Source organism: Podarcis muralis, chromosome 4, assembly GCF_964188315.1.
Source record: "Podarcis muralis chromosome 4, rPodMur119.hap1.1, whole genome shotgun sequence".
In the NCBI taxonomy this organism is placed as follows: Eukaryota; Metazoa; Chordata; class Lepidosauria; order Squamata; family Lacertidae; genus Podarcis; species Podarcis muralis.
The window spans coordinates 2,835,026-2,854,736 of NC_135658.1; the positions used below are offsets into that span (position 1 = coordinate 2,835,026).

General features: G+C 45.3%; 2 protein-coding genes across 7 annotated transcripts in view; one reads left to right on the forward strand and one right to left on the reverse strand.

Moving 5' to 3' along the window:
* Nucleotides 1–19,711, forward strand: part of LOC114595223 (uncharacterized) — a 646,585-nt gene that overhangs the window by 417,678 nt on the left and 209,196 nt on the right. For 2 of the 6 annotated variants that reach the window (XM_077927837.1, XM_077927838.1), the window contains one exon: nucleotides 483–3,802. The exons of the other annotated variants lie outside the window; for them this stretch is intronic. In XM_077927837.1, the coding sequence (XP_077783963.1) occupies nucleotides 483–2,731 (2,249 nt within the window). In that variant the 3' untranslated portion in view covers nucleotides 2,732–3,802. Of the gene's footprint in view, nucleotides 1–482; nucleotides 3,803–19,711 lie in introns of those variants that run through there. 6 annotated transcript variants of the gene reach the window in all.
* The window catches only part of LOC144327580 (uncharacterized), a 290,636-nt gene that overhangs the window by 141,070 nt on the left and 129,855 nt on the right, over nucleotides 1–19,711 (reverse strand). The gene's annotated exons all lie outside the window — the stretch shown is intronic.

The window sequence follows — 19,711 nt, forward strand, 5'->3', positions numbered from 1 at the left end:
CTTCATAACTGTAGCATTGTTCATTAAACAGTACAATTTTACATCGCTTTCTGGATGACCAGTCAACTCTTTGTGCCATTTCTATAATTTTATTATGTTTTACAAGAACACAAAAAAACCACAAAAAGACACACAGTCAACCTAAGCAAGTTGTGCTTCCTTTTTCTGGTTATTTGGCTATAACATTAGATAGAATATGGGTAAATGAACAATTTCCGTTGATACATAATTGTATGATATTAGTCCAAAAGAAGCAGTGTTATGAGCCATCAAACCTCTGAAATAAACTTTTCTGCAAAAGTCTTCCACAATTTTGGCCACTACTCTATAGTAAACAAAGCAGCAGTCAACAACTCAACAAAATCTGATAATAAATATGTTGGTTATTGACAAACAACAAAGGTAAGAAACACACACTGAACTCCCTTAATTTCTTCTCCATTTGTTCTTGAGGCTCTAATCCCTTTTTGTCTCCATTGCAGATTATGATGAAATCAAGAACAAAGGTGACCACGATAAAATCCCCAGAGAGGAAAAGCCACGTGAAAATTTGGAGTGTGGAGAAAGCTGCAGTCAGCGCTCCCATTCCACTTCCCATCAACAAAATATCCTTGGAAAGAAACTCTATCAGTGTGTGGAAAGTGGAAAGAGCTTCAGTTCGAGCTCGGGTCTCACTAAGCATCAGAGAATTCATACAGGGGAGAAACCCTATCAGTGCATGGAATGTGGAAAGAGCTTCAGTCAGGGCTCCTCTCTCACTAGGCATCAGAGAATTCATACAGGGGAGAAACCCTATCAGTGCGTGGAATGTGGAAAGAGCTTCAGTAGGAGCACCGATCTCACTTCCCATCAGAGAATTCATACAGGGGAGAAACCCTATCAGTTTGCGGAATGTGGAAAGAGCTTCAGTAAGAGCTCCAAACTCACTTCCCATCAAAGAATTCATACTGGGGAGAAACCCTATCAGTGTGTGGAATGTGGAAAGAGCTTCACTTATAGCTCCAAACTCACTTCGCATCAAAGAATTCATACTGGGGAGAAACCCTATCAGTGTGTGGAATGTGGAAAGAGCTTCAGTCACAGCTCCTCTCTCACTTCCCATCAAAGAATTCATACTGGGGAGAAACCCTATCAGTGTGTGGAATGTGGAAAGAGCTTCAGTCAGAGCTCCAATCTCACTTTGCATCAAAGAATTCATACTGGGGAGAAACCCTATCAGTGTGTGGAATGTGGAAAGAGCTTCGTTCATAGCTCCAAACTCACTTCCCATCAAAGAATTCATACTGGGGAGAAACCCTATCAGTGTGTGGAATGTGGAAAGAGCTTCAGTCAGAGCTCCAATCTCACTTTGCATCAAAGAATTCATACTGGGGAGAAACCCTATCAGTGTGTGGAATGTGGAAAGAGCTTCGTTCATAGCTCCAAACTCACTTCCCATCAAAGAATTCATACTGGGGAGAAACCCTATCAGTGTGTGGAATGTGGAAAGAGCTTCAGAAAGAGTTCCTATCTCACTTCGCATCAAAGAATTCATACAGGGGAGAAACCCTATCAGTGTGTGGAATGTGGAAAGAGCTTCAGTCAGAGCGCCAGTCTCACTTCCCATCAAAGAATTCATACTGGGGAGAAACCCTATCAGTGTGTGGAATGTGGAAAGAGCTTCACTTATAGCTCCAAACTCACTTCGCATCAAAGAATTCATACTGGGGAGAAACCCTATCAGTGTGTGGAATGTGGAAAGAGCTTCAGTCACAGCTCCTCTCTCACTTCCCATCAAAGAATTCATACTGGGGAGAAACCCTATCAGTGTGTGGAATGTGGAAAGAGCTTCATTGAAAGCTCCACTCTCACTTCGCATCAAAGAATTCATACTGGGGAGAAACCCTATCAGTGTGTGGAATGTGGAAAGAGCTTCAGGAAGAGCTCCAAACTCACTTCCCATCAAAGAATTCATACTGGGGAGAAACCCTATCAGTGTGTGGAATGTGGAAAGAGCTTCAGAAAGAGTTCCTATCTCACTTCGCATCAAAGAATTCATACAGGGGAGAAACCCTATCAGTGTGTGGAATGTGGAAAGAGCTTCAGTCAGAGCGCCAGTCTCACTTCCCATCAAAGAATTCATACAGGGGAGAAACCCTATCAGTGTGTGGAATGTGGAAAGAGCTTCAGTCAGAGCTCCAATCTCACTTTGCATCAAAGAATTCATACAGGGGAGAAACCCTATCAGTGTGTGGAATGTGGAAAGAACTTTTGTCACAGCCACAATCTCACTTCCCATCAAAGAATTCATACAGGGCAGAAACCCTATCAGTGTGTGGAATGTGGAAAGAGCTTCAGGAAGAGGTCCTCTCTCACTTCCCATCAAAGAATTCATACTGGGGAGAAACCCTATCAGTGTGTGGAATGTGGAAAGAGCTTCACTGAAAGCTCCTCTCTCACTTCCCATCAAAGAATTCATACAGGGGAGAAACCCTATCAGTGTGTGGAATGTGGAAAGAGCTTCAGTCAGAGCTCTGATCTCACTTTCCATCAGAGAATTCATACAGGGGAGAAACCCTATCAGTGTGTGGAATGTGGAAAGAGCTTCAGTACGAGCTCGGATCTCACTAAGCATCAGAGAATTCATTCAGGGGAGAAACCCTATCAGTGTGTGGAATGTGGAAAGAGCTTCACTGAAAGCTCCAATCTCACTTCGCATCAAAGAATTCATACTGTGGAGAAAACATATTAGTGTGTGGCTCATCTGCTTCTGGAGGCAGGGAATCCTGTTCAGGTTGGGATTCCTTAGGTTCAGCATCTGAATCTGCATCCCAGGCTATCACACCCGGAAGCAAAGTCTCATTGCGCTTTCCTTTACTGAAGCTGAATTCAGTGCGCTGTCTGAGCTTTGCAGGGAATTGGAATTCTATGTTTGTTTGGTTCAAGAAATCTGCAGGGATTGTTGTTTGCCTGTCACGGTGTGGGAGGACAATCAACCCTGTCTGAAGTTGGCAGAGTCTGGGCAGTTTAAGGCCAGAACCAAACACCTAGACATCCATTTCCAGAATGTGTCAGAGTATCCAGTTAGGCTTGGTGAGATTGCAGTACTGTCCAAGCCAGAAGAACCTGGCAGATGGGGTCATGAAACCTTTGAGCTTTCAGCATCATGGGGAGTTCTGTAAAGGTCTGTGTTTGGGGTAAGTGGTGAAACCTACGAGCCCCCAGCAGTGCAGGACGAGAGGGGGTGTGATGGGGAATCGGAGCTTACAGGGTTAACAGCTCAGAACCCATCGTCCTGCCTGTTCTGGGGAGGAGCTGTCTCCAACTTCTGGAGAAGCTGTTTCTTTGTTCTGTCTGACTTTCGCTTTTGCTGCCAGGCAAGGAAGCAAGATGACTGCTGTCTCGGATGGTTTGTTTATTTTTACTGTTCTGCTGTAAATAAAGCTGTTAGTTTAGAACAACAGCGTGTGGACTCTTTTTTTATTATTATTATTAATTTTCTTTATTTAGGAAAGATACACTCTTTACATCATTATTCAGATATATACACGCATAAAAATTTCCATCATAGAAGGAAATAGGGGAAAAAAAGAAAGAAAAAGAAAAAGAAGAAAGAAATAGTAAAGAAGAAAGAAAGAAAGAAAAAGTAACATACAATAGTACAAATACAAAACTTCCGTCCAACTCGATTTTGGAAATACATAATCTTACATTGATTCGCAGTATTACTAAAACGCTATACGTCAATGCTTTTAATTATCGTCGATTGATAAATTGTTTAATCCCTGGCTGCTTTCAAAATAAATTAGAAATTTGTTCCATTCGTCTTTGAGTTTAACTGTGTTATTTTGTCTTATTTTTTGGGTTAATCTCGCTAATTCGATATATTGGTATAACCTCATTTGCCACTCTCCAACCGTGGGTACATCAGGAGTTTTCCATTTTTGTGCAATTAGAATTCTTGCCGCTGCCATAGCATATTGAATAAAGGTTTGATCTATTTTCTTTATTTCTTTACCAATCATTCCTAAAAGAAACAACTCAGGGGTTTTAGGAAAATTATATCTCAATTTTTTTTTCAATTCTTCATGTATTTGCTTCCAGAATTCCTTCACCACATCACAGGTCCACCAAATATGGAAAAAGGTCCCGACCCTGTCCCTACATCTCCAACAGGTGTTATCAACATTATTATACATCTTTCTTAGCATTACTGGGGTCAAGTACCAGCGATATATCATTTTCTCTAAGTTTTCACGTAGGGCTACACATGCTGTGAATTTTACACCTTTTGTCCACAATATCTGCCAGTTTTTATACTCTATGTTATGACCAAGGTCTTTTTCCCATTTTACCAACGCTCCCTTCATCAGATCCTCCTTAGTATCCCACTCCAATAATTGTTTGTACATTTTGGAGAGAAGTTTTTCATTACTCTCCAAAATTTCCACCTGAAACCTTGATTTTTTTCCACTAAAACCCACTCTCTTATGCTCGCCCCATAAAGCATTAATCTGATGGTAGAGCAGCCACTCTTTTATTCTGTCTTTCAGCTGCTCATAGGGCTTCACCTTCCATCCTGCTTCTGTCTTCACTAAAAGGTCCTCATATGTACATCTTTCATCAATCATGTTTATTCTCTTACTTTTAATAATATCAATTGGAGACAGCCACCCTGGAATGCCTTTTTCGATCACTTTTTTATACCTCTTCCACACCTCTAGTAGTGGGCCTCTAATTACATGGTTGGAGAAGCCTCTATGAACTTCTCCTTTCTCTTGCCAGAGGTAGGCATGCCACCCGAATCTAATATTAAAGCCCTCCAAGTCCAATAAGTCTGTATTTTGGAGGGTGGCCCACTCCTTTATCCAACATAGGCAGGATGCTTCATAATAGAGCCTAATATTCGGGGCTGCAAAACCGCATCTCTCTCTTGAATCTGTCAGATATTTAAACTTTATTCTGGCTCTCTTTCCCTGCCAGATGTACTTGGTCAGGGTTTTTTGCCAGTTCTTAAAGAGGGAGGTACCTTTAATAATCGGAATATTTTGAAACAGAAATAGTAGTCTCGGAAGGATACACATCTTAATTGCAGACATTCTCCCTGTCCATGATAGTTTCAGTCTGTGCCAGGTGTCCATATCTTTTTTGATATCCTGCCAGGCCTTGCTATAATTATCCTCAACCAAATTTATGTTTTTTGGTGAGAGCCAAATTCCCAAGTATTTGACTTTGTTCACAATTGTAATACCACTTTTTTCTTCCAGTTGGATTTTATCCTGTTCTGTCATATTCTTAGTTAGAATTTTTGTTTTTTTCCTGTTTAATCTGAAGCCCGACAGTCTGCCAAATTCCTCTAAGAGTTCTATTACCCTACTTGTACTGTCCACTGGATTCTCCATGGACAGGACCAAATCATCGGCATAGGCTTTAAGCTTGAATTCCTTCTTTCCAATTTTTATCCCCCTCACATTTACTGCCTCTCTTATTCTATTTGCGATTACTTCCAATATCATTATAAATAACAAGGGGGACAAAGGGCAGCCCTGCCTTGTACCTTTCTTAATCTTAAAGGGTTTAGTCAAATTTTCATTTATAATCAACCTGGCCTGCTGCTCTGAATATATTGCCCTTATACCATTCATGTAGGGACCTTCAATACCTGCCTTCTCCAGGCATTGTGATAAAAATTCCCAAGAAACATTATCAAAAGCCTTTTCGGCATCTATAAAGATCAGTGCTGCAGGGACGTCTATTCTCATATCTAAGTATTCAATGATGTCTAGTATGTGGCGGACATTTTCTTTCTGGTGTCTGTTAGGGAGAAATCCTGCTTGATCTTTGTGTATATGCTTTGTTAGGAGCTTCTTAAGTCTGCCAGCCATGATATCGGCAAAGATCTTATAATCGTTATTAAGCAAAGAGATTGGTCTATAATTTTTTACATCTGTTTTTTCTTTCTCTGATTTTGGGATCAAGGTTATATAAGCCATTTTCCACGACTCGGGGATCTTCCCTCCCTGGAGAATGTTATTGATCACATCTTTAAGCACTGGGGCTAGGTACTCCCCTAATGTTTTGTAATATTTTGCAGATAAGCCATCTGGACCTGGGGCCTTCCCCATCTTCATCCTACCGATGGCTTCCTTTATCTCATTTACTGTGATCTCCTTATTCAGATGTATCCTATCCTCCTCTGTTATATATCTCCTCTCAATATGATCCAGGTAGTTCTTAATTTCGACACTATTTTCTCTTCCTCCTTCGTACAACTTTTCAAAAAATTGGGTAAACCTGTTTTCTATCTCCTCTGGGTCTTCTATGGTGTTATCCTCTATTATTATTTTATTTATCACATTTTGTTTCTTTCTTTTTCTTAACTGCCAAGCCAATAGCTTCCCCATTTTATTTGCCGATTCGAAATATCTTTGCTTTGTGAATTTAATTTTCCATTCTATCTCCTGATTTAGTATTGCCGAGTATTGAGATTGAAGCACCCTAGAGGCTCGGATGGCATCATCATCTGTTGGGTTTATAACCAATTTTCTCTCGTAATTTCTCAATTGAGAGAGGATGTCCTCTTTCTTACGTTCCCTTACCTTTTTTCTGTGACTGTTTTGTTGTATTAGGAAACCCCTCAGCACCGCCTTACTGGCGTCCCAAACCACGTCTATAGGGGTTTCTTTGTTCAGGTTTAAGTCTAAGTATTCTTTTAGGGTACCTTTAATTTTTTCCCTCACCTCTTCGTTATCAAATAGGTTCTCACACATTCTCCACCTATATTGTCCCTTCACTTCATTTTTTATTTCCATGTCTAGGGCGCAGTGATCAGATATTGTCCTGGGATAAATTTTACAGCTCTTCACCCTCAGCGAAAGTATTCTTGTCATCCAGATCTGGTCGATTCTACCCCAGCTCTGATGGGGTTCGGAGTAGTGAGTAAACTGTTTAAGGGAGGGGTTTTTGTGCCTCCAGATATCAATTAAATCTAAATTCCCTTCCATATCATCAAAGGATTTCGGCAATTTCCCCCTAGCCAATTTCCCCTTCTTATCACTCCTATCCAGATCCGGCACCGGGACGCCGTTCATGTCCCCAAGCAGGACTAGTTTGTGGACTTCCAGTTCTAATAACATACTTTCGAGTTTCTCAAAAAACTCTGCTCTGTTTGAATTCGGTGCGTATACCGTCACAACATTGATTTTCCCCCCCCGGAAATTTAATTGAACCCCTAGGATTCTTCCTTCCTCATCTTTGCATATCAGGGTCGGTTCCCACTTCTCTTTAACATATATTACTACTCCTCTTTTTTTTTCTTCATCAGAATTAATAAAGTCTACTCCTAACCTTTTATTCACCAGGATGTGTTTATGTTTCTTAGCAATATGTGTTTCCTGAAAGCAAATTACATCATACTTTTTATTTTTCACAACTTTTTCGACTTTATTCCTTTTAACCTTGTCGTTCAACCCATTTACATTCCAGGATAAAAATTTTAGTGTGTGTGTTATTTTTTGCCTTTGTCTGTTTCTGAACCTTCAACCGGGTTTGCGGGCTATAATCTAAACGCCTTTGTTTCCTGAGGTCTCCCCCTCTTCTGCCGTCTCCCCTCCCACTACGGCCTCATCATCATCTTCCTCTGAATCTCCTACCCCCTCCCCTGCTCCCCCCCTTTCCTCCTGTCCGCCCCTTATTTCCCCTTCCTCTTCTTCCTCCCTATTCTTTACTCTGCTCTCTGCCTTTCCCAAATCTTTTTCGTATCTTCTCAGAAACTTGTCCGCCTCCTGTGTGTCCAACAACCTAAACTTTTTCTCTTTGTAAAAAAAACTAATCCCCTCCGGGAATTCCCATCGAAATGGGACCCCGTTTCTCTTCAATGCTGCTGCCACTTGTTTATAACCTTCTCTTTTACGAAGCAGCCTCACTGGTATTTCTTTATAAATAATGATAGGCCTTCCATCAATTCTTAGTCTGTTGTTATAGCTCTTTCTCAAAATTAAGTTTTTCATTTCCAAAGAATTAAAAATCACCAGGCAGTCCCCCAGGAATTTACTTGCTTTCAAATGTTTGGGCTTAGTCATTCTAAATACGTTATCTACGGTAGAAGCCATCTCCTCCTCCCTTAAACCTAGCCAATTGGAAAGTTCTTTAATCATCTTCCCTCTTATGTCCTCATTCCTGTCCTCCACTACTCCCCTGAATTTAAGATGAAGCTGTTTTAACCGCATATCTGCCATGGCTAGGTTATCCCAGATCTTATCTTGGGAATTACTCAGCTCCCCCAACTCTTCTTTTACCTTCATTGTCTCCTTTTTTTGTTCCCTCATCTCTTTCTGCAGCTTTTTATTAGATTCCTCAATCATTTTGGACTTTGCAGAAAGATCTTGAATTTTGGTAGAGAGTTCACCAACTGCTCCTTCTATTTTTTTGTCAATCCTCTCCTGAACCTCTCCCAATTTGTTTTCCATATATATTGCATTTTGCTTAAATTCCTCCTTTATTCTAGCCCACAGATTGTCTAAATCTTTAATTTCCTCCTGTCTCGACAGCTTTCTTTCTCCCGGGGTCCCACCCCCTTTCTTCCAGTCTTTTCCATCCTTTCCCATCATTTCCTCCTATCACCACCTAAAAAATTTGCTTCAACCTTCAACCCCACCCTTGTTTCCTTCCCTTTTCAACCCTCCAGTTAAACACAATTATAAACAAAGATTATCATTAATAAAAGAGAGGGAAAAGAAAAAAAGAAAAAAGGAGAAGAAGACCAATTTCCAAACCGGATCAAGCAGCTGCCTCGGATAGAGATCCAAAATTAAAATTCAGGTGACCCGGGCAGAGATCCTATAAACAGTCCAACGCAACAGTTTGTGCAGTCCAGCAGAAGGGGTTGAGGGGGGGGGCACGGGATCAAACCTTCCCAACTCCTGGGGATCCCTTTCTTCACTCCTTACCAGTCTACTTCTCCAGCCCGCTCTGCTTCAAAAGGGCAAAAGTTTAATAGTCTAATAAACAAACTTAAAGATGTTTAGTCCTGCTTAGTCCACTTTTAACCCTTGTTGTCCAAGTCCAGGTTATGGTTATAGATTATAGATGTAGTTCAAATTATAGTTATGGTCCAGATTATGGTCAGCGTCCAAAATTCAGGTTCCAAATACCGCAGTCGGTATCCCAGTCAAATTATAAAGCACCAGTTAGGCATCACGTCACCTCCTTTGTTTTTAAGATCCCTTGTCTAGTTCCAACCACCCAGGGGTATCCTCCCAAAAAGGGCGGGTGGGCAAGCACGGGGAAGGAAAGCGAACACGGAAAAGCAAAATGTGGCGGCAGATACAGAGACTTTAAGGTCCTCTCGCCCTAAGCCTGCTGTGCCCGCTACCGCCTTCTCGTCCTTTACCTGCCACCGTCCTTCCTCCAAAGTAGACCTTAAGCTCCTTCTGAAGGTGTCTTAGACAATTAGCCGTTCCGGGTCTTAAATAAACAATTATAAGCTATAAACGCCAGGAAGTGCTTATCTCTCTGTAAAACCACAAGAACATCCCCAAAAAACGAACTGAGAAACACACCAGGGTCCGGTTGATCCTTAATATCCACTGCTGTCCTTTCTTTGATCCTCACCACAGATTATTCTTACTCAAACAAACTTTCCAAAGACTCCTTACGCCATCGACTTTCCGCCTGCGCCATCTTATATCCTCCACCGTGCGGACTCCCAAAAGCAATCCTAAGTCCTCCAGGCACCGCCCAGCTTCACGAGTGGCTTTCGCCTTGCACACTGCGTTTTTATATGAAAATAAAAGAAAACGCCTTAAAAACGCTGGGGGGTTCCGTTCCTTTCTTAAGGCGGTCCGTCGCTTCTTCCAGCTGGAGCTTGAGGCGTCGCTCTACAGAGTCGTTACCGTCCCAATTCGCGTTCGCGGTCCTCGTTGACTCCTCGTACCAGACTCAGGAGAACGGTGCGACCGCTTCCACGCTGCTGGGTATCTTTCCCCTAAGGGTACCCCCCTTAGGGTTTTTGGGGTGCGCTTCGCCCTGACGTCTCCCCAAGCCTCTGCAGAGCCCAGAAAACCGAGAGCGGGTTTTCCGCGCTTCTTCGCTGGGCGCGACCGGAACCGGAAGTGTGAAGCTGAACTGAATGCATTGTTTTATTCACTTGTGGATTGTGAATGGTTGCAGGGGCGCCGACTTATAAAAAATATTGGGGGAGCCCGCGAAAGCTCATGAATAATAAATAAGCTCATGAATATGCAGATAAAGTGGCGCTGCCTCCTCGTGAGCGAATAGGGGAGAGCGTGCTGCGCCTATTAATCAGCTCCGAAGGAAATTGGGTGGAGCTTTTGCTCGGGAGGGAGGGCAGGAGGCATGCAGCCCGACCCTGTGCATTTTGGGCTGGGGGAGGGGCGGCGGTGGCGCTCTGCTGGAGGGGCGCCCGAGATTATTGGGGAGGCGGAGCCCCCCCAAACGAAATTTTGAGGGGGCTCGGGCCCCCTCAGGCCCCATGGAGTCGGCGCCTATGAATGGTTGTTACAGTTGTGTAAAGACATGAGAATTCCTGTCAAATGTCCAATTCAGATTATGACTTCTGAAGGTTGTAAGCAAAGCACGAAGCACTTGCAATTGAAGCTGCAACATACTAGAGAATGTGTTGAGAAAGGACTCGTAACGGTGTCCTACATGCCAGGTAATGAAATTCCTGCTGATTTATTGTCTAAGGTTGTTCCGAAGGATCAACACTGTACCTATGTACAGAATTGGGTTTGTACTGATAATGTACTGACACGCTGCCCAGTGGTGTTCACAGAAAGGGGGAGGATGTTAGTTTCTGTTTCTCACTGCAGCTGTGTGGAGTCCCAGGACTCTGTTTAGATTCCAGAGACCTTGCAGTCTCACGGGAAAGGGAGACGGGATGTGACGTTAGTGATTTCCTGTTTCCTTTGTACCTTTGTTCAGTTGCTCTCTGCTTTCATAGAGAGAGGATGTCTTTTCTGTTCTGCGTAGTTTAGAAATAAAACCCTTTACAATGTAACCAAACCTCTCGTCTCTTCCCTGTGCTGGGAACCCTGCTGGATAGAATGGGCTTGAGGCCTTATCAAAGGCTCAGGTCATTATACACGTCGGAGGCGATTTCAAAGGCTCAGCTCGGAGGAAGATGAGGCCTTATCGGCTTGGCCGAGCAGAGATTCCGACAAAGATCCACAAAATGTTTAGGGGTCTGCGTACCCCCAGGGAAAAAAGCACTGGATCTAGCCATCATCTTTCTTTTTTCTTTTACAAACATTTTATTGGTTTTGAATGAATCATAGAATTATAGAGTTGAAAGGGACCCCAAGGGACATCTAGTCCAGTCCTCTGAATGCAAGAAACTCAGCTAAAGCATTCATGACAGAATGAACCACGCACATCACAAACACAATAACAACAGTTATGTAGAAGTGTCCATGTACTGTTCGAGTAGGAACCAAGACGAGTGACCAGTGGAATGAATAAATGTTTACTCCCAGCATCTAGTGCTTAAACCAAAGGGAAGCACTATCTCCATATTGATGCAGTGGGAAGGGGGTGGGGGTGGCGAAACTGCCTGTCCAAAGAGAAGAAGAGAAGGAGGAGTTTGGATTTGATATCCCGCTTTATCACTAACCTAAGGAGTCTCAAAGCTGCTCACGATCTCCTTTCCCTTCCTCCCCCACCACAAACACTCTGTGAGGTGAGTGGAGCTGAGAGACTTCAGAGAAGTGTGAGTAGCCCAAGGTCACCCAGCAGCTGCATGTGGAGGAGCGGGGAAGCGAACCCGGTTCACCAGATTACGAGTCCACCGCTCTTAACCACTACACCACGCTGGCTGATGTTGTTTCATTCCCCCTCTTTTTTTTGTTAGGGTGTATATTAATTTCCCAATAAAAAACCTCCAACTAACATATCAAATCATAATCCAATAAAAATAAAAAACTAAAATAAAAAAGATCAAATTGTCTTCCGAATTGTAATTTTGATTTTATGACTTCCCATAGCCTGAACCTCGAAGCATATCCAAATCTCAGTCCTGCTTCTCATTTCATTCCCCTTCTAACAACTCTGCTGTGTTGTGTCAAATGTCCATACAGATTTATATGCCATCTTTGATCAGTCCTGCCTGCAGTTGTTGGTCCACCCTGAAGCTCGCAATGCCTCATGGAATCATAGAATCATAGAGCTGGAAGGAAACCCCAGGGGTCACCCAGCCCAACCTCATGCATTGTTGGAATCACCGCTGAACAATCCCTGGTGGATGGTCCTCCAACCTCTGTTTAAAAATCTCCAACGAAGGAGAGTTCACCACCTTCCGAAGGAGTCTGTTCCCCCATCAAACTGCTCTTACTGTCAGAAAGTTCCTCCAAATGTTTAGTTGGAGTCTTCTTTCATGCCATTTGAATCCAACCTTCTGGAGAAGCAGGATATAAACTTGCTCCATCTTCCATGTGGCAGCCGTTCAGATAGTTTAATATGGCTATCATATCCTCTTTTCCAGGTTAAACATACCAAATTGCCTCAGCCATTCCTCATAAGGCTTGGTTGTTCTCCTGTTATATACATTCCAGAGTTAGACAAAAAAGATTCATACACTTTCTGATACTGAAGAACCTCCTGCTTCCATAAAAGATTGCCTATAAATGATCATACCTGAGCTATCTGGAGTCAGTCATACTGAGGACCCCTCAACTGGATTCACAAAGGTTATTATAAGATGGGTCAGCACCACTCAAGAAGGTCCTGAACATAGAACAACCCCCTGGATGTCCACCCCTTGTACTGGAGATATTTATTTTGATCATGAAAATCCAGAAATGGAATTAGTGGAGATTTCTGAGGACCTACAGTATTCCTCCATCTCTTCCATGTTTCTCAGGTTGCACACAGAAATGACATATTTATGTTGTTCTGTATGTAATACTGTAATAGACTGCTTTAACAAATGATGGCCAAGTTTCTTTCCTAATTTTAATCATATCTCTGGCCTAATAAAATCTGGAACTTTTGATGCCATGTTATTCTGGGTTTCCAGTCCTGAAAAAGCAGGGATTTATTCAGTGGTGGTGACCCTTTTTCAGCCTCAGGGCCATGTTTTCTTATCAAAAGCTTTCTGGGAGCCACATCCCAGAGGTGGTTGTGGCAAAATGGGTGTGGTCAGACATATACCCTATAGGAATACTCGTCTCTACAAATTTGCTCATACACATTTGCTCCTGCACATGACTGTGGCATGATGGGAAGCCTCGCTGCTAAGCTTTGCTTCTGTACATGATGCTGCACAAACCGTTCTTAAGACATTCTCTCATCATCCCAGAATGTTCAGTTAAGTTTGAGGTCATGAAAACATTACACTCTGACCTGTTCTTAATGCATAGTTGACCACGTCTATTGGAAGGTAATTGTTTAAGTCTTGGTATATTAATCATTAGTTATACTTAAATTAGGAGGTTTTCGTGCCTGTCTAGTTCTGTGCTCCCTTTTCCAGCCTTTAATCTATTGGTGATTGATGCCTATATGTAACCTTTGCTTTGTACTTGTGCTAACCAATCAGCAACCAGCACATACGTGGCAATGCATGTAATATTCAATGAAAGAGACTCCTCGAGACATGCTCGAGAGGTGCCTCCCACATGACGCTCGCTACTCGTCTGTCGTTTATTCCAACCCAACAATACCCCTCTTCATCCAGGCAACCAAGAGCAATTATCATAGTTCCAAGACAGATGGCAGTTGGGTAAAATCACTTGGGGAGAGTGCAGAATGGGGCCCGTGAGGGATGTGGCCAGGGCAGGGTCCTGAGGGCAAGACAGAGCTGCCAGGAGGCCAGTACAGTGGTACCTCTGGTTATGAACGCTTCTGGTTACAAACGCTTCTGGTTACGAACTCCGCTAACCCTGAAGTAGCTGCTTCTGGTTGTGAACTTTGCCCCAGGATGTGAATGGAAATTGTGCACAGGAGGTGTGTGCGCAGTGGGAGGTTCCATTAGCGAAAGCGCGCCTCAGGATAAGAGGCTTAAGAATGGACCTCTGGAACGAATTAAGTTCGTAACCAGAGGTACCACTGTATTCAGTTTCGAGGTATGGGGTTGGGGGGGGATTCTCCTTGTGATTTCAAGAACGGAGCCTCATACTAAATCCCCAATCAGTAGGACTTCATTCAGTAATGCATTACATTTCTATTAGGACACAGACTATACAGCATAGGCAAAGTATGCATAATCTTAGCTGTTCTTCCTTTACCCAACCACTTTCTGCCTCGTCTGCACTTCACCATCTCTCATCAAGCCATAGTTCATGAAAAACACTTACCCAACCCATTTGATTTTAGTATCTGTGTCAGAACCCGCCTTGTACCTTATCTGGAGTTATTTTTCTCTTTAACAATCGGCCATTAATTTCCCCTTTAACTGGTTTTTACTAGTCTTGTGGTCAGTTCCCATTCCTGTGTATGTTACGCTGGCCTCACTTATTAATGGGCCTAACCTGGGTCTTTTTTTCAGCCAGAACTTGCTGGAACTCAGTTCTGGCCCCTCTTGGGTGGGTGCCATTGCCATCCTAAGAAAACGAGGGAGGTGTTCTGAAACTTCTTATTCTAGAAAAATAGCAGAAAAATAGCACTGGACCTAACAGTTGCCCTACCTCAGTTCCCCATTCTTTTAAAAAATAAAAATCTGACCATTTATATTCATCAATGCATACATTTATTCTCTGCCTGCCAACCCACCTATCTGGTATTCCTGCTCTGCCCATTACAGGATTCTCTGTGAATTCCCTCTAGCTGTGAAGCTGTTGTCTCTTTCAAACTACCTTCTGTTCCACTCTTCCCAAGTCTGCTGGAGATGTAGAATGATAGAGAATCCTAAGCCTGGAGGTGGGATTGGGGTCCGCTCTCCACAGTCCCCCTGACTCTGTAACCTTGGAAGAGATGCTCCAGGTCTGAGCAGTTTGGATGCCATGGGAATTGGGATGGAACAAAGCTCTTTCTACAGTGAAACAACCCTTCGAGATGTCCACCCTAGCGCTTCCACAGAAACACTATACATTTTATTTATATCCCGCCCTCCCCAGCCGAAGCCGGGCTCAGGGCGGCTAACAACAATAAAACAGTACAACAGTACAACACAACAGAACAATCTAAAATCATTCATTATAAAATTCAACCAGAGTGTAGGATGGAGGGGCTCACAGCATTGACACCCCCAGCAGGTCTGGCTTCTCCATCTGTCGCAGCTTTGGCTCCGGCACAGAGGAAGCCGGTCTCTGGGTCTCCCACAACTGTCTCTGGGTCTTGCTTTCCTAGTTAGACAGCCCCCCCCCCCAGTTAGCCTGGCTTGCCCCCCCCCCTTTGCTGCAGCTCTTGCAACCCAGCACCTTCGTTGGGGATGCTGAGGAGGACACTCAAGTGGCCAGGGAAGGCCCTTGTCTTGCCAAGAAACTTGTCTGTGGGAATCGTGCATCCATAATGCTATGGAAAGGGTGAATGTCTTCTAGAATTCTCTGGTGTCACCAGAAGAGAAAGCCGTTCTTTTCAGTCAGGTCTGTTATCAACTGCAGAGGATGAGTAGGCTTGGGAGCCTCTTGGGGAGATGGAAGTGTTCAAAGGACTGAATCCACGAGGGAGAGCCACGTGCTCTGAGATGGGGGAACCTTCGGGCAAAGGCCAGCAGAGAAGGGATGCTGTTGACTGCTGGTTTCTGTTCCTCCCCACTTTCCCAAAGGGCGTAACATCTGAGGTCCTGCCGCAGGAAAGAGCATCTCAGGGTCAGGGTCCAGTCTGGGCCAAAGCGGCCCTCCGCTGCCTCCACCACAGAGTCCATGGCTCTCGTCTATATTATTGCACTTTATGTGTTGTTTATGTGCAAGATAAACATTTGATAATGTGATAAGACTATACAGAAGAGTATTGTTTATGTGACTGCACACCCAGTTACGTCTTGTGTGTTTGTCCATTCCAGGAACAGCATTCCTGACCCAGATTTTCACAAGAAGTCCCTAAGATGATTCCCCTTTCAAACAGGATACGTGAATCTAAGCCAGTAGGGTCCTCCTCTCTGGCAGACGGACAACCCCGTCCCCAAACCCCCACTTCCCAGACTTCCCCATGGGGGTCCCCCACACCACCCATCACTCACCAGGATGGCCTCAGAGCCCCCTGAGCTGAGCTGCCTGGCAGTTGTGAATCACCTCCGGCAGGTACAGCTGATCTTCTTCCAGCAGCTGAAAGGCAAAAGTCAGGCTGTCAGTTCCTCACGAAGGGAGGGCTTCTCCACATCCCAGAGTGCAGAGTGGGGGGCAAGGAGGGCAGGTCTGAGTCCCTGCTCTGGTTCTCTCCGATACTCACGTCTGGGGGAGGGATGTGCAACTGCAGCACATCTGCAAAGAGAAGGACATGGGGACAGGTGAGTCCTCCCTGAGCACCTGGCAAGGCTATTCCAAGAGTGTTCTCCTGGGTTTCAAGTCCTACGGCAGGGAAGGAGGGACATCCCAACCCTTGGGGACCAATCCTGGCCTCCTTCAACCAGAATGTGGCTCCCCAGGCTAACAAGATGGTCAATATCCGGTTCCACTCCACCCTTTTAAAATTTAAATCTCAAAACAGATCCTAACTTTCAGAGCATGTAAACCACATGAGTAGAAAGACTTCTGCTCCACTCACAGAAGTAGGACTATACTTCCTTCTCCTACCTGTAAAGTAAACGTCTATGTAACAAAACCGAATCGACCAAAGTCTGCCTTCTTCCGTCAACCTCAGCTTTGCTCTTCAAGCCAAAAGACAACACTTCCTGTAGTGATCAGGTGGGATTGCTATGAGGATTTATAACAAATATAGAGTAAGCCTTCTGTGTCAGCAATGAAAGCATTGCGTTGACTGGGTTTAAAGTATTTTCATATGATTCTTGATCAATCCACTCCTCTGCATCCCTGTTCCATTTCTCTTTCTTCACAAGTCACGTACCCACTTAGACAGGCAGGCGTCCTGGGTCATCAAAGACAGGGGGCAGTTTCTTTGCTGTAGCTTTTCTGATATGTTAATCTTAGGCTGTTAATTTTAGGGCCAGGAAACAGGTCTCACATAAAGGTGATAATGATTGTTGTCCTCCTGGCCATCCTTCTTATCATATGTATTGATTGTTTATGACCTCCGGGGTTGCTGAATGCACTCCTTTTAAGTTTTCATTCATTTACCCCCCAAATATGCACGCTTAACTAGTGTTTGTAGTTTAACTTTTCCCCACGTGGGGTCTGTTGAAATGCTCAGAAGAAATCTGATTGGTTCTTATAAACACTCTGTGAAAAGTTCTTTTGTGAATAAAACGACCTGGGCCGAGGGGTAGACAGAGAGAGACACAGACAGAGATTATTATACGCACCCTTCCCAGAGTCTTGCTGGTTCAAGCCTCTGTGTGTATTCTTGTTAATCAGAGTTGAATCCTTCCTTTACTTTGGGAACGCCTCACTTCCCCGTCCCCGGGCGAAACCCCCTGGCCTTTCATTGGTAGAGCTGCCACCACGCCGGTAGCGTTTACCTCAGCAGGGACTGACTGAGCGGGCGGCGAGATGCTTTCAGCCTCGGACACTTGGTGGGTCCTGAAATGGCCATGCAGGCCAGATTCACGACCCTGGAGGGCTGGATTCAGCCCATGGGACATAGTACGAGGACCCCTGGCCTACACTGACTGGCAGCAGCTCCCCAGAGTTTCAGGCAGGGATTTCGTCCAGCCCTTGCAGGAGATGCCAGGGGCTGACAATGGGACATTCTGTATGCCAAGCAGATGCTCTAGGGCTCCCCATATTTCACTAGCCTTTCAATGTTATGCTATTAGCAACCGTGGAGATTCCACCTGCCTCTTTCGAAAGGAGAACAGTCACCTGGTCAATTTAATTAATTAATTAATTAATTAATTAATAATAATTTATTTATACCCCGCCAATCTGTCTGGGTTTCCCCAGCCACTCTTGGCGGCTTCCAGCAAAATATTAAAATACAATAGTCCATCAAACATTAAAAACTTCCCTAAATATAATAATAACAATAACCATCCATTTTCAGTCCATTGAATTAGCAATTAAGCATATTGTATATTAGTATAAAAAGCATGCATAGGAAAGTATTACTCATTTATGAAGAGAATAGGATTTATTTATTTTGAACTTCGCTTGGTTCCTCCTTGGCCGCCAGTGCAATGGTTTCAGCAGGGCTAGAACTCAGGACCCGCTGCCTTGAGGGACATCTAAGAGCAGTTGGGCAGGGGAAAGGTCTCCCTTGGGAGGTGGTGGACTCTCCTTCCTTGGAGGTTTCTGAGCAGAGATCGGACGGCCATCTGCCATGGATGCTTTAGCTGAGATTCCTGCATTGCTGGGGGTTGGACTAGATGACCCTGGGATCCCCTCCTATCTCTCCACTCCTGAATTCCTGGAGGAGCTTCCTTGCCTCCTGCAAAGCCCTTTTCCCTGCAAGCTCTTCCTCTGGTTTCTGGCCAAGGGAGGGAGATGCTCAGAGTCCAGCCAAGAGCCTCACCCCCAAAAGGATATCTGGGCATTGGCGTAGCCGGGGGGGGGCAACTGCCCCCCTAAATGCATAAAAAATAATAGAAATCTGAGAGAGGGCTGAGCTGGAGGGACTCGGCTTGGCAAGGGTTAAAGGGAACTGAGCTGCCTTCCTAGAGAGGACAGGAAGCAAGGGGGGGCTGGTCCTCCAGAGCCAAGGCCCCTCGCTCCCCAGTCCTTTCCTGCAAGGAAGGGGGGTGTTGCTTTGTGTCTCTGCTGCAAGGGCTGCCTCGCTCTCCCCTCCTGGGATCTGGTGAGTCTCCTCTCTCTCTGGCATCTGGTGGGGGTCCCAGGGCTGCAGCAGGGGAGGGGGCCTGGGGGGCCTGATCTGCTCATGCGGGGGGGGGGACCCCAAGTCAGGGAGGAGAGGGTCCTGCCAGGGAGGGGCCAGGTCTGCCACGCTCTCCTTCCTGCAGATCAGAGGATCCCAAACTCATATGGCCCTCCACCCCCCCCTTTCAGAAAAAATCTCCCTTCTTTAAACAAAGGAGTCCCTGGGACTTTAACTCTGTGTGACGTCGCTCAGCCTCATTGCACAACAGAGGAAACATCTGCAAATGGTTTTCCAAAGCTGGACGAGGAGGTGGACTAGCCCCCCCCCCCAAAAAAAAAGGTGGGAGAGAAAGGCCAGGGATAAAGAGAGGGATCCCAGCCCAGAGTCTGGCTGCTGCATTGCAATCCAGTTTCCCAGTGTCCAGTGGCATAGCGTGGGGGGTGCCAGGGGTGCCGGCCGCACCGGGCGCAACATCTGGGGGGGGGCGCGAGTCCAGAGGGAAGGGACAAGTTCCTTCCTCCGCCGGGCTCCCCGCCGCCACCGCCAGCCTTGCGCCCTAGCGCGCGCGCCCCCCGCCGTCGCTGTGGCTGCGCTCCGCTCACTGCTCGCAGGAGGAGCAGCCGCTGCAGCAGCGCCGACGCCGCCACCGACGCCTGGCCGGGCACGGGCAACCTCTGCACCCTGCCGCCGCCGCCATCCCCTCGGCCCAGCCACAGGCGGCGGCTGCTTCTGCCTCCATCCTCCTCCGGGCAAGCAGCGTTGTTTGCGCGGCAGCGCCAGCGGCAACTCGCAGGTTAGGGGTTGGGGGGGCGCAGATTACTTGCCTTGCCCCGGGTTAGGGGGCGCAAATTACTTGCGTTGCCCCGGGTGCTGACAACTCACGCTACGCCGCTGCCAGTGTCTCCCAGGG